Consider the following 20,476-nt stretch of genomic DNA (forward strand, 5'->3'; position numbering starts at 1 on the left):
TATTTACATACTGAATTCAGGCTTTTTCCTTGTAATGGAGTTTTATTTTTTTGTTTGTTTGTTTTTTACAGTGAGTTATTATTACTTTTACTTGAGTGAAGTATCTGGATACTTTCTCCAACTCCTGGAGAAACACTGGGTCATAATCATAGATCGATAACGCTGAGTCTGCTGTGACACTTGCCCCTATTTGACATTTGCATATCTGCAGTGCAGTTCCCCTTTCAACCTCTGGGGTGTGACAGCAAGTTCATCAACAGTTCCTTTGCACTTTTTTAATGGCAAAGAAGAAGTTTCAGATTTTTGGGGGGTGAGGGGCTGGCCTTTTTTGTTCCGCTGGAGAATCCTGCTTGAACGGTGAGCAGGAGCACAACAGACCGACGAGAAATCACAACGCCGCGGACAATCGGCTCAATCACGGCCCCGGGAGGGACCACACTTCCCCGCGAAGGAAGAGTTGTTGGAAAAAAAAGACGGTATCGCCCTCCAGCTCTGCAGTTACTAGCTCCGGGGTCAACGGGCAGGCAAGCAACTGGCAGCTATCGCCGTTAGCCTCAACTCCTCTGCGGGTCTGGGGGGTTCTGGTAGGGGCAGGGGGCGGGGGTACACCGAGAGGGGAGAAGACTACACGCCGAGAGGAGGGGGCTGGAAGTCTGAGACGCTTCCAGCCTGAAGGGGCCGGCGGTTTGGCCACTGCACCCTGGACTAGCTAGCTTGTACCCGCGCGGCTAAGTGAATGGGATGGAGCCGGGACCGTCTGGCGCTGGTAAGTTTATTTTTACTTTAGTGGTTTAACATGCTATGAATCCGGATATCTGATTTATGGCTGCAGATGTAGACTGCAGTTGAAAAAAAAAAAAAAAACAAGGCACCGTAGCCTGGCCTTCAGGGGGTATGTAAGAGGAGGCTTGGTGACAACCCCGTCTGTTGCACCGCAACGTTTAGAGAAGAGAGAGTGGGAGATGGAGGGGGCGCTTTTGCAGTCTGCATGGACAACACTTTGTAGGAAACGTTATTATTTATCCAGATTTACAGCCATAGACAAGCCTTTTGGAGCGCTGACAATATCCTCAGCCATGCGCGGGGGCAGGGAGGTCGTGGGAATCTCGGTGAGGAGGGACGAGGTGAAGCCCGCCTTCAAGCAGCAGCGGCAGCGGCAGCAGCAGCAGCTCAGCAGCAGCAGCTGGCTGCAACCCGCACTGCCCGCACGGCGGACCAGCCTCCCTTTTCACTGACAGGTCACGGTTGCTCACAGTGTTCGGGCTGTCCAAAGAGTGTTTAATATCTGTAGCTTACATGCGCACATTAGGGACGCAAGCACAGGCCTAACATCTGCGGAGACAGATGAATTATTTATTTATGTGAATCCAAAAATGATCCCCACTTATGATATGTGCACATCTTCCGTTGGAGTTGACAGAACCTGTGTTTAGACTTGGAAAGACTGAGAAGCGTGTGCATGTCCGTGGGGTTTTTCTCTGCATGCCTCACTTTAAGAAATACAGCTAGTGCTTATTTGGCAGTTTTCTTGAATGATACCGAGGAGTGAAGGCCACCAATTAAAACACAAAAGAGGTAGTGACTGACTTTATACCCAGTTCTGAAGTCCGCCTATTGTGTGAAAGCTTGAACCTTGGCATTAATGAAACAGCCCTGAATCTGTCTTGAGCTTTTGGAAGGCAGGCTCTTTTTTTTTTTTTTTTTTTTTTTAAATACATAGGTAGTGTAAATGTTCGGGCTGTCTTTATTTGCACAGGGAGGCCTGGGATTGCAATTACACTGTCATTCTAGATACCGAAACTTGAATTCAGTTGAATAGGCTTGTTTTTATTTTTTAAGATGGGGGAAGGGCCCCCGGGGCCCCCTCATCTCAAAGTCTGCTTTTGTATTTGAAGTGTGATGGTTCAATGTGCTATTTTTCAAAATTGAGCTGATTGCCATGTTAAGCTCATGGTCAACAGCCAATTATTCAGAGAGCCAACTAGTTTGGCCAAGACAATTGATGCATAATTGGTTGTTCATCCTCATTCATGTACTTGGCCTGTTGTGATCTCCTCAGGTCTCCTAGTAAACATCCACTACAGCTCTGTATTTTGAGATTTTTAAAGGGTCTTTTCATTGTGATAGTTTTTTTCTTTTTTTTTTTTTTTTTTTCGGTTTCAATGTGGTCTTGTATTTAAGCTCCGAATCACTCAGCCTTTAGCATTAGCTACACTGGATATCTGCTCTTTCCATCAAAGTCAGAACTTGCTGAACTCAGAATGTAAAAAAAAAAAAAAAAGTACTGTCTAATACTGTCTGTTTGAAAAAATGCTCAAAATTTGTTGTACTGCGAAGCTGATCAAAGGATCCTGTAACAGGCAAATTTGCCAACCGGCCATTAATAAGCCAAAATTAAGTGCACCAAAAACATCCATGACATCTGCAGATAAAATCTTTATGTGGTCATTCCCATGTAACTTGGGCTTATTACGTGTTACGTCATTGCGAGCACAGTAAATAGTGAGTGTCTTCAAGTTGTGATGCAGCACCAAAGCTCTGCTTTAAGTCTTACCGCCCGGGAAAGACTGCTATTGTCTCGGGATATGTGAGAGTGCTGGCTCCGCTTCTCACCATCTGCCTTCACTGGCACGAGGGTGAAGTGTGTGTCATTGTGTGTGAGTGTGCAACGATTACAACGCACTCTAGACACTCACATATTCACACGGACACATGCTTTCTTGCACATAGAGTATGTGTGGTCAACACATGCCTAATGCCTGTGTTTATTTTGTTTGTCAGGTGTGTTGTAGTGAGGTGTGATTCTACACATAGTTTTTTTTTAGTTTTGTTTTGTTTTTTGGGCTAATGTTACTCTTCTGTCAGTTTGGGATTTTCTGAAGGCTTAGTGAAAATGTGATTGAGTGGTGCGTTTGACCCAAGGATTTCCATAGCAGCAATTTAAAGCAGGGCTTCTCCAGTTTGGGATACGAAGGCGCCTTGGCCCAATGCTGGAACATGCACAGGGCAAGACCGAAAAGGCCAAGGTCTCTTCAGCATGACCACAGTAGCACACTACCCCCTCCCATCTCTTCCAACACCCTATGCACGCACACACACACACAGGTCCCCTGATATCCATGACAATACTGTGTTGCCGTGGTGTCTCCATGGTGAGGCTGGGAATGTAGAGGGGGGCCCCCTGTGTTTGTGTGTATCAGTGTGTGTTCGCCGTAGCAAGGGCGCTCCCTCTGTCATACACCCGTATTTGTGTGTGAGTTTGAGACAGAGGAGCAGGGCAGCTGGGGTCTTTGTTGTGGTGGAGGAGGGCTGTTCTCCAGGGACCCAGAGGTTAAGGCACTGGGCCCCTCTAAGGCAGGAGTCACAGATAGCCTCACATCTAGCACCCAGTCCAGGACCCCCTCTATATTAAACCTCTTTCCTGGCTCAGACTTGTTTTTTGGACATGATGCTAGTATGGACACTGATCGTTACTGATCAGTGACATTGAAAAATCTCAAATCTCAATCAATTGGTACATAGAAAGTTAAAAATAGTTGAAAATACCATTGTATGTTCCCAGAGCCCCCTGTGATGCCCTGAACATGATTTTTATTTGTCAGATCAACAGTTCAAAACCCAAAGACAATCAGTTTACAAAAGAAAGAAGCAGAAAATCCTTAATTTTTTAATGGTGGAATGTTTTCCGTTTTTGTTTCATAAATTACTTCATTGATTAACTAATAATCAAGATGTCTGTTAACCTGTATAGCAGGCACCACAAAACCAAAGTTTGCGTAATAAATGAATGGGAGTTGAATTACCATCATCCTCAACAATCACATGTTTAAGATTTAGACTGACATGTTAGAAATAACCAGATAGAACAAAAATATGTGAAGCCTTTGTCCAATTTGTGTAGAATTCCCATAAATGAATTTCTGTCAATGATATGTAAAGACTGTTTTTCTAATGTATTCTTTTTCCTTTCCTTGCCATAATTTTTCCTTGTATCGTCCTCCCCCTCTCTCCCTTGTCCATCCTCATCTGACCTGATCTGGTTGTTTCCCCTCCTCTTCTTTATGCCTTGTCAATATTCTCCTCCTTCACCCCTTATCTTGCTCCTTCTGTAACACACCTCTCTCTCATCTCCCTGCCCCGATATGCACAATTTGCTTCTTAACTTTTTCCTTCTCATTGTTTTCTTCTTTCCAATCTTCCCTTTTCCTTCTGTTACTGCCACTTACTCTCATGTCCACTTGTCATGTCCTCTTGGCCTCTGCTTACGCTTCCTTCCCGGCTTTTTCACACATTTCTTGTCCTCTTTGCCCTGCCTCTGCTGTTGACAATCACTTCCTTTGCCACCTCCTCACTTAATCGTTCTTTATCTCGTGTGTGCCTGCTTTGCCTTTGCCTTTTCTCTACTTTAACTTGTTCTTTTTCTGTACTTGCTGTTTTGCTCACCCACTTTCCTCATTCCTACCATCATCGCGCTGAACTTCCTCCCCTCTGTTGCCGTTCCTTGTCGATGGCTCCCTATCCCCTGTCTATCCAGTGCCCATGGGGGTCTTCCCCCCACCCCTGCAGCAGGTGTTCCATGCCCCCCGCCGGCCAGGCATGGGTACCGTGGGCAAGCCCATCAAGCTGCTGGCCAACTATTTCGAGGTGGAGATCCCAAAGATGGATGTCTACCACTATGAGGTGGACATTAAGCCCGACAAGTGCCCACGACGAGTCAACAGGTAATAGAACATCAGTGTTTCCCACAGAACTAGACATACTTGTGGTGGTAGCCGGCATTACCTGCCGTCACAAAAATGGTCTACTACACGTGACAAAGAACAAATACGTGTGACGTTTAACACAGTATTTTGATTTATTTAATATTTCTATTAATTTCATATAATAATATATTTCAAAGATCCATGTCAGTACACCCTTCTCGCGATAGCAGAACAAAGATGCACGAGCGGGGTGAACCAAGGGGAGACTTTTTTAATAAAAATAAAACACGCTAAAATAGGTCGCCAAATATACTTTGGTGGCCGTTTATATACCTGGGCGGCCCGCCCAAGTAAAGTCTGTGTGGGAAACACTGAACATCACAGTCATGGTATTTCTTGTAATTTCTGCCTGTGATGTCCCACACTAATCTTAAAGATCTATGTACTTGTCAATTGTCATTTGTCATAAGTGGTTATTAACTTGTGGCAGCAAAGCATGCATTATAAGAAGTCGACAAGGAGCTGAAATGTCTGCCGTGTTTGAAATTGGATAATGAAAGCTCAACAGCCACTTGTAATCACTGTGTTGTCGGTCTTTAAGGAGGCAGCAGTAATAGCTTCTTTCAACATGAACAATTCAACTGAGATTTAAATGTAATTCTTTGTAACAACTATTTATTTGTTTTTACAGATTGATTACCATATTTTATGAGGGGAACATAATGACAAATCTGTTGCTGCCAAAGCAAAGCTCTTCAGCACTCGCTTTCACACATGCACTGCAACCCTGAACTTTGGGCCATACCCGGAGGAGCTGTAAGTGAGAACGCAAATGTCCGAGTCAGTTGGACCGGACATTATATGGGCTTTACCCTGCCAGCTCCCTAGTACAAAGCCTGTGCAATGTCCGTTTCAGCCAATGTGTGAATAGAGCAGGTCATTGTCCAGGGAATTTATAATGAGCGAGTGGGAGTGTTGATGACGTTTCTGTCCTTCCTCCTGAATGCTCTACCCAGGCCCCACCCCGTGCCTAAACCAAAAGCAGTATTTCCAGGAGGTGTGAACGTGTTTGACATGGACAATGTCCAGAGTTCAAATGAGTAAATGGTTTTAGACTGGTGTTACTCATTTATGTAAGGAAGTTAAATGTTGAATTGGGGCGCAGTTTCATTAGATATCAGTATCAGTAGATATTAAGTACTAAGTCATAAATTGCTCAAATCAGCAGAAAATAACCTGACCCTTGTGACCTGCTTCAGATATTTTGAGCCAATAAAACTTATTTTTCAAGCTTCATATTGCGTGATATACTCTGCTTAATATGGAAGGTTAAGCTTCTGTGAAAACCAAACTCAGTATGACTCCACATCAGGCCTTGAAGAGCAAAAAGCATTGTGAGAAAAATCAGGCAAAAATTTAACACCAAGTATGCATAGGTTTCTGATCATATAAAGCAGTAGGAAGCTTTCTCTTCCTACAGTAGCTGTGCCCATGTGACTGGACTGGACAGATGGTGGAGTCAAAAGTGAATCTAACTTAACTGACCCTCTCATCTTTTTCTGATGTTTACGTTGCAGAGTGCCCTTGAAGAAACACTTGCTTGGGTGGCTAAATCGTTTGCTGTCTGAAGTAGGTTCAGTCAAAATGGTTGTTTAGATGAAGATCTAGACGAAGTCACTGATTTGAGACGGGTTCAAAGCATATTATTGGATAGCATTAACATACTGTAAGTGTATTCCAATCAATGCTGTGATATGATGCAGGAGCAAGATAGGCATCTTGAAGGTTTCAAAAATTAGAATGGAGCAGGTTTATTTCAAAAGTAATTCAAAGGAATTCTCTTTATGTGCGGAGATTTTTTTAGGTTCACTAACTATTCAGGCTAGCACAGATTGCTATGTTAGTTGCTACATGCTCGTAAGCTTCAGTATTGGCTTTATTCATGAAACTGTTAGTCCCTAGATAGTTTTTACTGGCTCCATCCATTTTTCTTTTTCAGCTGTAACATATTAAAAACAAGAAAGAGCTGCCATGTTCATGATTTGTCACATTTATTACTTTCATCCAGGCAACAAATGGTACATAAACATAAATTTCAAAATTCAGGGGGGGAAATGTGCTGTCCTCCGTGCCGACTTTGTTCATGGCTCTTCAGAGAAGTACATGTTTCATCATGTTCGATTCAGGACAATTCATCCTTTCGTGAACGCAGGAATGTCATTTTCCCTTTTTCTCAGCTTTATTTGCTCTCGATTCCAGACTGAAATTGTAGTGTCATGCTTGTGACTGTGAGGTAGCTGTCAACAAAATATGATTGGCTATCATGTTCCACAGTTGCCTTTTGTGTGATATGCGAGGGTGGCATCTAGATGTTCTAAGCCAGATTTTTATATAATAAAATTGTGTGGCCGTTACTGTTGACAATTTTTACAGACCTAAATTAAATATTTAAGCGGTTTTTGCATGTTTCCTGATGAGAAATTATCATCTCAAAACCTGAAAGGACCAACTTGACATTATTTCTGTCTACTAAAACAGCTTCGACCTCGTACACGTGTCCTCTTATAACATTCTGTTTTGATTAAACATGAAATCTTTTCTTGAAATCATCGAAGAGCTCAGCAGTGGTTGTTCAGCGAAACCTCTAGGAGAGGGTTGAGCTATACTCTTCCTAATTACCAAGGCTGTGAACAGAAACAGACAGAAATGAAGTACTTTGGTAATCTCCTATTTGTATCTAAACAGAGCTGTAGGCCTCAGCAAACCTGAAATTCTAAAGAAGAATCACTGAAAATTGCATGTGTTAGTACCATTTTCTCAAACATGCAGAGAGCTTCAGTCTCTTTTGGCTTGACAAAGGGTCCAAGAAGGCATGCAAAGGTCAAGCCCTTGGACCTTTCCTTTTTCAGGACAACCCCTCATCCCCCACACTTCTATGAAGACCAAGGCACCGTGCATTGGAAGGTGGCCCCCCGCCCACACCCCCTCTCTTTTTGTCCTTGCCTTTCCCCCACCGTGACAACTATGAGCTATTCCACCCACCAGCTGTATCCTGTTCGATCATTATTCTATCATCTTGAGAACTGCTTCCCCACTGATCACAATAGAGCATCCTGATCAGACAATGGGTTTAATTGACAGAGCAGGGTCTCTTTCTGTTTCTGGTGCATATTAATCCCATACTGTGTTATTTTTTTTATGTGTTGCCTCCTACAGGGAGGTTGTGGAGTACATGGTGCAGCACTTCAAGCCCCAGCTCTTTGGCGACAGGAAGCCAGTGTATGATGGCAAGAAGAACATCTACACGGTGCTAGCACTTCCTATTGGGAGTGAGAAGGTAGATGTTTGATGTGGCTTTGTTTTACACTGTTGCACCATACCATAATCCCCTACCAATTTCTCCTCAGGGATCATCATCAATGAAGTCTGTCTTAAGCCCTGTTTGGACAAGAATTACAGAATTTCTCTAGTCGCGGAAGAGTCATTTGAAACACACTGAATAGTGTGCACTGTTTTTAATTTCCTGCAGAGCACATACTGTATGTCTATGCCAATATTAAAAATAACGACGAACATCTACCATCTTAAGGAAACACTCTTACTGTCTGGTTGGAGACTTGTTGTTTTAAGGTTTAGGTGAGTATTTTAATAAAATGAGTTCTGTTTTCTGTAATTACTGATCTTAAAGGAATAGTTTGAGCCTTCGGGAAATACACTTATTTGCTTTCTTGCCGAGAGTTAGCATAGAAGATCAACACCACCTTAGACAGGTTTTAACCTTAGACACAGGTATCCAGGCTTTAAGCTGCCTTCTTGTAAGTGGTAGTAGGAGGAGTAGGAGGAGTAGGAGGAGTAGGAGGAGTAGAAGGAGTAGAAGGAGTAGGAGTCAAGTTGTTTATGAACAATCTTATGTAATGTGAAGTACGTCCTTGAATAATGAATCCTGTGCAACGTAGGATTTAGAGTAAACTGCACAGCCTGATAATTTGTTTTTCTCACTCTTAGTTAATTTTTATTAAAGTTACTGTTGGTTGCTGTTCTTCTCCTCCTGCAGTCTTGTCCTTTACCTCTTACATCCGTTTCTATCCTCTTATCACTCCAGGTGGATTTTGAGGTAACCATACCAGGTGAGGGTAAGGACCGAATCTTCAAGGTGTCCATCCGTTGGCTGGCCAAGGTTTCATGGCGCCTGCTGCAGGAGACTCTGGTCAGCGGCCGCCTGCAGGTCCCCCTCGACTCAGTTCAAGCCCTAGACGTGGCCATGCGCCACCTGGCCTCTATGAGGTACACCAAAGGCACCAGTGCAGGCACAAACACACACATATGTACTCATACTGCAACACCCCTAGTCAAAAAGAGTTATATGAATGCATGTCTTTAAAGCAGTTTGGAAAATCATGTATTTGTAGAGTTCATTTTTGTTGACATTGTAACCATGTAGCTAGGAAAGGTTAACTGGATAGTTCCATCCACTTGCATCAGGCCATCATAGGTCAGAGTCACTAAACAAAAGATGCTTGTCAGCTGAGACATGTGTGACAGTGTCCACTGAACAATGCTGAGCAGGGGAATAATGATAACTGGCTTGAGGACTTGACCTGAAAATGGTCATAAAGGAAGTTCTCCAGCCACAAAAGTAATTTCAGCGATAATTTTTATTCTTCTTCGCCTGTTTCTGAGTAAGGCTCTTCTGGTTAATATAGCGCTATATAGTATTTTTTTTTTTTTTTTTAGATAGATAGATAGATATAGATATATAGATATCTATATTATATATATCTATATAGATAAAGATATAGATATATAGATATAGATAGATAGATAGATATAGATAATGAGTTTTTTTCTTTTCTTTTTTTTTCTTTCTTTTTTTTCTTTTTTTTTTTTTCTAATGATTACTAACAGTTGACTTATTCTGAAACCTTCTCCATGATACACAATCTTTACTGGACATGAGGTCACACTGAAGTCATGCTCTGAATTCAGTCAAGTCATTCTGCACATTCATTATTTTCATTTTCACCTCCCCACCTCCTCCAATTAGGTACACTCCAGTGGGCCGTTCATTTTTCTCCCCACCTGAAGGATACTACCACCCATTGGGTGGGGGGAGGGAAGTCTGGTTTGGCTTCCACCAGTCTGTGCGCCCTGCCATGTGGAAGATGATGCTTAACATTGATGGTGAGTCACCGAAGACAAGCTCACCGGAGTGTCTGTGGTCAGTCAGTGATCTCAGTATGTTTTTTCCTGACATTGCTTGACTAGGCAGAAACAATGGGACAGAGAGAGTGCAAAGGAAAGTTTAATCTTGGACCAAAGAGGATGTGAAATATCTGTTATGATTTATATTTATGTTATCATAAATATAGGCTCCTGCTCTCCTTTCTGTTGGCTAGTTGTAACATTAATTTGGCTCTGATAAATGTCTTAAATTTGCAGGTAAATACTGTATAAAGATCTGGACATCGATCACCTTTTGTTAAGTTTCTCTTTTCTGACTTCTCTGGACCTGTTGCTGCTCTCTGTCTCCCCCCAGTGTCCGCCACCGCCTTCTACAAAGCCCAGCCTGTAATTGAGTTCATGTGTGAGGTTTTGGACATTCGCAACATCGACGAGCAGCCTAAGACTCTCACTGACTCACAAAGGGTCCGCTTCACAAAGGAGATTAAAGGTGGGCTACTGTGAAAGTCCCGGCCAAACATCATGATGAGCCAAAATCAAGAAAACATTTTTCACCTGCATGCCCTCCAAGCATATTTTCTCATTTTACACCTGGCAAATGCATTTCAGAACACTTCCTGGATCTTAAACATTATACATTTCCATTTCCCTTTTAACTTTTTGATTGTGGTGCTTTGTTATTTTATGAGAAGCTGTATTTATTACTTTGCTTCTGATCCTTTCTGTCTTTCTGTGTCTGTGTGTGTTCATTTTTGTGTACCCTACTTGTCGTTGGCAGGCTTGAAGGTGGAGGTGACCCACTGTGGCCAAATGAAGAGAAAGTACCGCGTATGCAATGTCACCCGACGTCCTGCCAGCCACCAGACGTAAGGACACAGACGGCATTAAATTACAGTATATTGCATTCATTTGGCAGACACCTTTGTAAATACAGTAACCAAAGGTATGATCAAATACGCCCACTGGTTATCTTGATACAAACCTTGTTATAAAGTAACAAACCTAGGTTAATTGATTTTTTTTTTTTTAATATTTATTTTTAATTTTTATATGTATATTTTAAAATTTTATTATTTTTTTGCCCCCTAGGGGGAATCGCAACAAACTGTACACAAAACATTGACATGTCATCACTCTATTAAGTTTATGTGGCAAATGTGCTAGCAAATGGTTTCCTTTTCATGCATCCAGTAGATATGGAGCAACATTGGCGTTCATTTGGAGTTGTGTTTGTGTGCAGCGGGATATGGGGTGATGGGAGTGGCGAGAGTGAGTCGTGATAGTAAATTTGTGTGGCGGAAAACCAAAACATTGAGCTAAAAACAGATGCTGAAATGCTCCAGAGAGCTGAGGAAAACTGCTGAGCTGGGTGACAATTATCTGTTGGTTCATCACTACAAGCTACTCCTCTCACATGCATACTGTCATTTGATCCTTTTTAATAATAAAAAACAAAAGATTATAGCAGATTTAATGTTTCCATCAACACGTCTCCAGTATTTGATCCAAAATTATTCATTTTTAAGAGCTGAAATGATTATTTGGTAAGTTGTCTGACAGGTTAGAATATTGTACTAAATAGGCAATTTTAATACATTACTTTGTAATGTACTAATGTGACGTCATTAATGTATTGAGGTTTGTACTTAATGTATTATGGTTTGACAAGGTTTGTACTTTTCCATTACTTTGACATTTTATTAAATAAATGGTTAATTAATTAATGGAAATAATTTTTGGACAATGGACGTAACTGTGGGGCACAATCCTCATTAAAACTTGGCTGAACCTGCAGATCAGGAGCATGAAGGCGTGTATTGCTCAAAAGCTTTTGTAAACCATTACAGCAAAGGCAACTCCTTCGTCTTTTTTTAAGATCATACAGTCACTCATGTTTCTCATTTTTTTTTTTTTTTTTTTTGCCAGATTTCCCCTCCAGCTCGAAAGTGGGCAGACAGTAGAATGTACAGTGGCCCAGTACTTTAAGCAGAAGTACAACCTGCAGCTAAAATACCCCCACCTACCCTGTCTACAGGTGGGCCAGGAGCAGAAGCACACCTACCTGCCCCTGGAGGTGAGGAAGGGTTCAAGGAGGATTTAACTGTGATATGATGACTGAGGTCATCATTTGAACAATAAAAAAACCAGAGGGTGTTCATATGTAATCATTTATTCTCTAGATGATTTGGATAATTTGTGCAACAGCATGTACGTCGTCTTTAAAACAATTTCGAGGTACATACAGTGTATTTATGCACGTAAATAACCAATGTTTCCGGACTAATGAATTCGGACTTACTTGTTCCAGGTGTGTAACATTGTAGCTGGTCAACGATGCATCAAGAAGCTGACAGATAATCAGACCTCCACTATGATCAAAGCCACAGCTCGGTCCGCACCCGACAGACAAGAGGAGATCAGCAGGCTGGTGAGTTGCAGAGACAGCTGGCGGGTGGAGGCCACATAACTGACGTAGCAGCACTGTATAGAAACGTATAACTCGGTGATTTAGAGTGTAAGTCACCAAGACAGTGATTACCTTCACTCTCCACAGATGAAGAATGCTAACTTCAACCTGGACCCGTACATCCAGGAGTTTGGGATCAAGGTGAAAGATGACATGGCTGAGGTGACAGGCAGAGTGCTCCCGGCACCTATCCTGCAGTATGGAGGACGGGTAAAAAAAAAAAGATTATCTTGTCAGCTTAAAGAAAACAGTTTTTGAGTTAAAAGAAAGCAAAAATTGTAGTGTGTAGTGTACATAGTTTGGTGTAGGTCCGACCTGATTTGGTTTATTCTTTCTCTCCTCTGGTCCTCTCTTTGCACAGAATCGTGCGATAGCTACCCCCAACCAGGGAGTCTGGGACATGAGAGGGAAGCAGTTTTATAACGGCATTGAGATCAAAGTGTGGGCGATTGCCTGCTTTGCCCCCCAGAAACAGTGCAGAGAAGAGGTGCTCAAGTAAGGACTAATGAGTGGGAGCAGTTGTAATTTATTTTTGACGGGGATTAAATAATTTTCCCCAATAACATTCTATGGTCTGTACAAGACAATGGAATCTCTGATACAGTGCAAGATAAACATATAAAACTACAGCATTAAAAACCTTAACTAGCCTTAGCTTGTGTAGCTACATTTTGCCCCAACTACTTTGGTTTCCCCTCAGGAACTTCACAGACCAGCTGCGTAAGATCTCTAAAGATGCAGGAATGCCAATTCAGGGCCAGCCATGCTTCTGTAAATACGCCCAGGGAGCAGACAGCGTGGAGCCCATGTTCAGACACCTGAAGAACACCTACTCTGGACTTCAGCTCATCATCGTCATCCTGCCAGGAAAAACTCCTGTCTATGGTTTGCTACATTATTTTTTTATTAGATACACACTCTATTTGCCATAATGAGAGTCTGTTGTCATTTTACATAGACAAATAATTAAGGAACGTAAGAAAAAAAGTGTCTAAGATAATCATCAAGCCACAGAACCATCTAAAGACATACTCTTCTGTCAAAGCATACCCATCAGGAAACATCAAGACAGATTATTGGAAAGCTGAATCTCTGCTCTTTAGCCACATTGTGTTCACATTATCGAATTTCCAAACTGTGCCTCTTAGCGGAGGTAAAGCGTGTGGGAGACACCCTCTTGGGCATGGCCACCCAGTGTGTTCAGGTGAAGAACGTGGTGAAGACGTCACCTCAGACTCTCTCCAACCTGTGCCTCAAGATCAATGTGAAGCTGGGAGGCATCAACAACATCCTGGTGCCCCACCAACGGTGAGGTTCTGTTTGGCTGCTTTTGAATTTGTTGTACACGTATGGCAGGAGAACAATAGTGAACATTTGATTAATACTACTGTAACATATAAAGAGGTGTTTCACCTTTGTGTGACACATTCACGCTAGACTACTGCCACTGTTCTTTGCTGTTCACACAAGACCTTTCCATATATATCTATGTTAACCAAAGAATTATACCATTCATATTGTAAAAAAAGTCGATTTTACATGAATTAATCTACTGACTTTCAGTCAGTGAGAAGTGGCTTTTGCAATTAACGCTTAAGATGCAAGTTTTGTAACTTCAGAGTATTTTTTCTTTATTTGGTCTTCATATTAAAAGTTTTTTGGTCTCCTTACTACAATTTAAGTGAAAATCCTACTCGATGAATTAAATTGACCCATCTCAGAATTTAACCCAGTGATAATAACATATCCTCAAAAGTAACACCGCACTGTCTTCATTGGCAAGTGTAAATTTCATCTCCTCAATTCGCACTCTCAGGTCAGCAGTGTTTCAGCAGCCGGTTATCTTCCTCGGAGCAGACGTCACGCACCCCCCTGCTGGAGATGGCAAGAAGCCCTCCATTACTGCTGTAAGTCTCAGAAATAACTCCTCCATTAAAGTACGCCAGTTGACCTTGAACACAATCTCAGGAAAAGGAAGTGAATTAACTATGACGTGTCACACCAACCCAGACCACTTTCAAATCTGGGCGTGCGAGTTCAGCCCTTGGGTGGGGTAGATTGAAGTGCTTTTGGGCTCTTGTGCATGTCATTTCTCATCATTCCTTCTTGCTTAAAGACTAAATGATTACTTGATTAATCAAAACAAAATCCAGGTCATTTGACAATGAAAATAAGTGTTAGTTGCAACAACAGATTGTGTAATTCTTTTTCTATGTCTTTTATTATTTAAAGATCATAGGCTGTAGAAAGACAACAGATTTGATAATACCCATAGGGGTTCTGAGGAAATGTTTTAAAGACTGAGTTTGGGTTTGCTGTTTATCACTATCTTTATCAGTTACTGGAGCCAGAGAATCCAGATTTGGTCTAAGAGGGCAGGCTGAGACACATTTTTAAAACATATTGTACTACTTGTTATGTTTTAGTATAGCTCTAGATTTGCCTCCAAGACGTACACTAGATATTTTAACTTTCTAGTTCATGAGAGAAACAAATTACTTCAACTTCAATACAGTCAGTTTTTTCTTTTTTTCTTTTATAACAACAGCAGCTTAAGGCATTTGTCTGTAACTTAGCATAGATAAACAAACAAGTCAAAGTTCACAGAATTGATCAGCATGAATGTCAGGCCTGTTCTGTCCACTGCTTCTGCTTCTGTTAGACACAGCAGCCCCAAATACAGCAGCTCTGTGTCAGCTGTGACACAGATGGCTACAAGTGGATCAAAACTATACCTGGCGAATAGTGGCCTTCGTGGTCAATGGATGGTTTCCAAAACAGGGATTTGAACCTTGGTCTCTCCTTTTTCCACCCATGTCAAAGCCATAAAAATGTTTTGTATCTATTTATAAGTATATAGTTTTGTAAAGTGAAAATTACATACTGAAGTCATTCAAAGTATAGTGCAGCTTCTCTGATGGCGGCCCAGATGCTTATAGGCAAATCCAAAAACATCCAGGGCATCTAGATAATGCAAATGAAGGGATGTCATAGAAAAGCAAATGCACAGGGTTGAGGTTGCTTGGTGACAGTGGCACTGGGTGGCTACGGCCCACAGCAGTGCTGATAAGAAAAGAATCCTACAGCCATAAATAATATGTTTGAGACAGAAGAGCTTTAACAGCTTTCATTTCTAATGACATTCAGATCATCTATGAATATAATCAGTATTATCCGTAATTACTTTGTTTGTTAACATGAACGTACAATAGAAATGGGTAAATACTACTCAATTTTTTTTACTGTTGGATAGATGAGATTAATTCATCACCTTGGGCTCTGTTAACTTGGGATGGGCATTGGTAATTAATTTAGGCATTTTCATTAAAACCATAATTACTAGTAGCCCTAATTATAGCTTTACTAAGCATTGCTTACGCTCAGGCTTTTCATAAAACTTAACAGGCAGTTTAGCCTGTAGAACAATAAAAGTGTTTTAGCTGATTAGAACATTTCAAAAATCCAAGTTATTCCCTTTTCTGATGCATTGAATGAGTCATAATTGCCCAAGCGCACCCTGCTTTGAAAGTCAAATTCATAAGAAACGTCTGCAATGGATTTTGCTTTTTTGTTTAGACTTGGATACACAATAAATGAGGATTAAAAAAGAAAAAAAAAGTAGAAAGAAAGGAGTTGGTGAGCTCATCACTGACTCGTGCTCAGAAAGGAAATGACGTCAGCCCTCGTCCACCGTTGACCTCAGCTCAGCTGTGGTTGGCTGTGTTGTTGCCTAGTGATTATGACAAACGCTTGAGTCACACAGAGAGAGGAGGACGATATGACTGAGGAGAAAACTGATGAAATAATGATGATTGTAGTGCAGTGAGAGGATTATAGGGAAGAAAAATAAATGTTTGATGCTGAACCTCCCACACTTTCCAAACACAGCCTCTAGGGGATGCTAACATACAAAAATACACATTGGGGCAAACAACTGGTAACTGTGAAAGGACAATAAGACCGTTGCAGTGTGAATTTAGTTAATACACGAAATAAATTTATAAACGTTTTTCATTTTTATTATTTCTTGGCAGCATATTTTGTTGCTTCTAATGCTTCTTTTTTATGTTTTAATTTGTGTGACAGAAGCTCTGGTTTTAATTTAGAGAGCAATGCAACAACGACTGCATAGACTTTCAGTTAAGTAAAAAGTCTTATTGAGTCCTACTCAAAGACACTTTGATACTAAGTAGATTAAGATGTAGTTAATTAACATGATTTTTTTTTCCCCCTCCATCATACATTTAATGGATGCCTTTATGCAAACCACCTCATAATTTCCAATGGCACACCTTTTTTGCCTGTGTGTTGCCAGTGGGAACCAAACACCAACCTTGACAGTGCCATGTTCCAGTCTGTCAGTTGTTTCCTCCTCCTCCTCACAGGTGGTAGGCAGCATGGATGCTCATCCCAGCAGATACTGTGCCACAGTGCGAGTCCAGAGACCCAGGCAGGAGATCATTGAAGATTTGTCTTACATGGTGCGTGAGCTGCTGATTCAGTTCTACAAGTCGACTCGCTTCAAGCCCACCAGGATAATTTTCTACAGAGATGGAGTTCCTGAGGGACAGTTGCCGCAGGTAAATGGAATGGGTTTTTTTTTTTTTTAAGGGTTGATATACTAAACACCAATGGATTGTCCAAAATGAGTTTAAAATTTTTGATTCCTGTTAATTTGCATAATAATGTTAGCAAAGTGCATTTGTTCTATAAAATTCATGATACGAACTTAAGTGCTAATAAAGAATGCTCTTGTGTGTAGATTCTCCATTATGAGCTCCTGGCCATCAGAGATGCGTGCATCAAGCTGGAGAAAGACTATCAGCCTGGCATCACCTATATCGTGGTGCAGAAACGCCACCACACACGCCTCTTCTGTGCTGACAAGTCTGAAAGAGTGAGCTTTTTAGTATCTAACACAATCACTGCTCATTTGATTAGACATACCTGTTTTCATGTGTTTAAAAATTATCACCTTGTGTCGTCTTTTGATAGATTGGGAAGAGTGGGAATATCCCTGCAGGGACTACAGTGGACACCAGCATCACTCATCCCTTTGAGTTTGACTTCTATCTGTGCAGCCATGCAGGCATACAGGTAATAATGGATGAAACAAAATGCTTTCGTGCTCTTGGGTAATCAGGTTTTTAAATTCCCTGATTAGATTAAAGAAGAATGAATGCCTCTGACGCCAAATCCCACATATCAGATTTGGTTGTTTTACATAGCCAGTTTTTTAGTGCGTATGTTTCAATAAATAATTTTCACTTCTTTCTCTCTGTCTCTAGGGTACCAGCCGGCCGTCTCATTACTACGTCCTTTGGGACGACAATCGTTTCACGGCTGATGAGTTGCAGATTCTAACCTACCAGTTGTGCCACACTTATGTGCGTTGTACCCGCTCAGTCTCCATCCCTGCTCCAGCCTACTATGCTCGTCTTGTGGCCTTCCGTGCCCGCTACCATCTGGTGGACAAAGAACATGACAGGTTAGTGTGGTTATAAAGGATGTAATGCAGGGGTTCTCAAAGTATGAAAGCCTGTGACCCCATTTTTTGTTCCCAGAATTCTTATGACCCACAGAAATTGAAGAATTTTCGTGTCATTTTATGTTGTTCTGCATCTTCTCTCCTTGTCATCTCTGCAGTGGAGAGGGCAGCCATGTGTCTGGTCAGAGTAACGGTCGGGACCCACAGGCGCTGGCTAAAGCCGTTCAGATACACCATGACACCCTGAGGACCATGTACTTCGCCTGAGCTACACCTACCATCACCACCATCGACCCCTCCCACCTCATTTCTACCTGAGTGGGCAGACGGCCCACCACCACCTCATCCCCATCCCTTAATCCCAGTGACTGCCCACTACACATACTCCACAGACCTGCCAGTCAATCACCCAAATCCAGGAAACGTAAGGCCCTTCACCTGTAAAACACAGGCAGACTCTACAGCCTCATGCACTCAAAAGGTTATGAATATTATTATTGTCATTTTGTTGTTTTTACTTTACCAGGACTATTGCTCTTTTTATGTTGAATTTTTAAAACGTGGGTATTATTATGTAATTGTATTGTACGCTACCTTCACACCCCTATGTATGTAAGTATGCAATACGGATGGGAGGAAAATAGGTGATAAAAGAAAAAAATCCTGAAAACTTTTTTAACTGCCACCACGATGCTGCCTCTTTACCCATCCGAACGCTGGATGCCAGTATTCCAAGCCCCTTAGTATGGGGATCCTTCAGAGGAGTGGTACTGGGCACGCACACTTACATGTATCATTTTAATGTTGTCATGAACTACATTCATGTTTTTAATGTTTTTGAATAATGTTATTTTTTTAAACAGCCTTGAGGAGTCTGAGGTATGGTACATTAGCACTTAGTGTTAGCATGTAGGTGCCACCAGTCCTGCACATAAGAGTTTGCTAGTACATGTGAGGCTAGCCCTCTGGTCTTTATATTAGCAGAGACAAAAAGAGCAGGTGTAGCATATCGTAGATCCAGGAGTGAAGTCCTGCCTCTGTGCTGGTTAGCCAGTCCCTTAGAAGATTTAGCCTATAGAGGCAAGCTTAGCTTAATAATAGAGGGACCATTTGCATAGAGTGTATCAAATATACTTGCACCCCATGCACCTAAACCAGCATTATTAACCAGCCAAAAGTGATGCCAACCAATGGAGAAAGGGGCACTTAAACAGGAAGATAATCTTTTATTTCTGTATGCATTGCTCTTTTAGGATATACGAGGCACTTTTTTATTTACTTATTATTTTACTTCGAAATGGTGAGACTTGTCTGTCCTGAGGCTTGACACACAGACTACTTTGAAGTTTTCACACACATGCTCGCATTGCTTTCAGAACAAAGAGGTAACTAAGGCAATAGGCAAGGTCAACACTCCTATGAAGATTTGAATACAGGCAAATATAAAGTCTGTGATCACTTAAGTGCTGCAAAGCTGAACTCACATTCAGCAATTGACCTTGCTCCGATCACTCTGCACATTCCAACACGTATGGGTGGAGATGATGCCTACTTCCACCCAAGCACTTCTTTGCATACCTGTACACACCATTTTTACACAAAGCTCTTCCCTCTGCAGGCATTTACAAGTCAAAGCCTGGATAGCAGAAGCACACACATCTCTGCCCTCTAAGTCTCTCTCTAAGCATGTAGAAACCAACCTCTTCAAATGCACTTGTCCCCTTATTTCCCTCCTGGCCGAACTCTCACTTGTCACCCTTTCCATCATCACCCTCTATCCCTACTGTCTATTATCACATTTAACCTGCAACATCCCCTGCCCCAATCCCCTAGCTTGTGTTAGCCAATCCCCATTGGTGCTCTGTGTGCATGGGCGGCACAGATAGGGGATTGCTACATTGGACAGGGTGGGCCACTATTACTACTACTTAATATGCCCTGCCTTTACATCTAGTCACTTTCCAGATTAATGAAAAAAAATGCATGTAATTATTTTTACGACTGGATATTCTGAGCCACCTTATTTTGGTTTTCCTAGAGGTAGGAGCCATGCGCTCACCACTGCCTGTCAGTCGTTTTGCCTCGATTGTGTAATGGTTATAAAGACTGCTTTTTTCTTTGTTATTATTATTATGAATATTGTGACTAGTGTCAGAGTGTATCCTCAAGAGGGCACTGTGGAGACGGTCTCAGAATTCCACCTCAGTTGCCCTTTAAGCGCCTCAAATCTTGTCTGACGGTCAGAGCCCCTTTGAGATGAAAGGGATCAAAAGAGAAGAGAGCAGATGAGTTTGATTTTTAAATCATGTTTATGAACTTGCATAATCAAAATGCCTTTGTACACCGTTTTACTGATCCTTCATTGTGTCCAAGGTGATTTGTATATATAAATATATAATATTAACCTGTTATGTATTTTGGCTCACCGGTTGCCGGGCCTTTCACAGTTGGGGTCAAGTGTTCTACGCCTCATTCTGTGATTTAAAAAAAAAAAAAAAAAAATCAGTTCGGGGGCATTTCCCAGCACCATTGAAATCAGATGCAGTTCTTCACTCACTGAAGCCACAAAGCACCTTGCAAAGGGGGGAGACAAAATGGCAGTCACCCTGGAAATGCATCATGTGGACACCGGAGAGT

General features: G+C 41.7%; 1 protein-coding gene across 1 annotated transcript; it reads left to right on the forward strand.

Annotated features, from left to right (window-relative positions):
• The first annotated feature begins 624 nt into the window (after positions 1 to 624).
• ago1 (argonaute RISC component 1) lies at positions 625 to 20,341 on the forward strand. Its single transcript, XM_040116638.1, has 19 exons — positions 625 to 766; positions 4,535 to 4,721; positions 7,920 to 8,040; positions 8,806 to 8,987; positions 9,748 to 9,884; positions 10,240 to 10,374; positions 10,663 to 10,750; positions 11,811 to 11,958; positions 12,193 to 12,312; positions 12,439 to 12,561; positions 12,713 to 12,846; positions 13,052 to 13,236; positions 13,500 to 13,659; positions 14,168 to 14,258; positions 16,737 to 16,931; positions 17,114 to 17,248; positions 17,347 to 17,448; positions 17,640 to 17,839; positions 17,998 to 20,341. Exons 1-19 carry the CDS (start codon positions 742 to 744, stop codon positions 18,104 to 18,106), a joined length of 2,577 nt encoding a protein of 858 aa, XP_039972572.1. The 5' UTR covers positions 625 to 741; the 3' UTR covers positions 18,107 to 20,341.
• The last annotated feature ends 135 nt before the right edge of the window (positions 20,342 to 20,476 follow it).

This window comes from Xiphias gladius, chromosome 22 (genome assembly GCF_016859285.1).
Source record: "Xiphias gladius isolate SHS-SW01 ecotype Sanya breed wild chromosome 22, ASM1685928v1, whole genome shotgun sequence".
Lineage (NCBI taxonomy): Eukaryota > Metazoa > Chordata > Actinopteri > Istiophoriformes > Xiphiidae > Xiphias > Xiphias gladius.

Bases quoted from the DNA above. Each gene is read 5' to 3' on its own strand.
- ago1 (XM_040116638.1), top strand. From the start codon at position 742: ATGGAGCCGGGACCGTCTGGCGCTG. The intron at 4,722-7,919 runs GTAATAGAACAT...TGCCTCCTACAG, and splicing joins TGCCCACGACGAGTCAACAG to GGAGGTTGTGGAGTACATGG. The intron at 9,885-10,239 runs GTGAGTCACCGA...GTCTCCCCCCAG, and splicing joins GATGATGCTTAACATTGATG to TGTCCGCCACCGCCTTCTAC.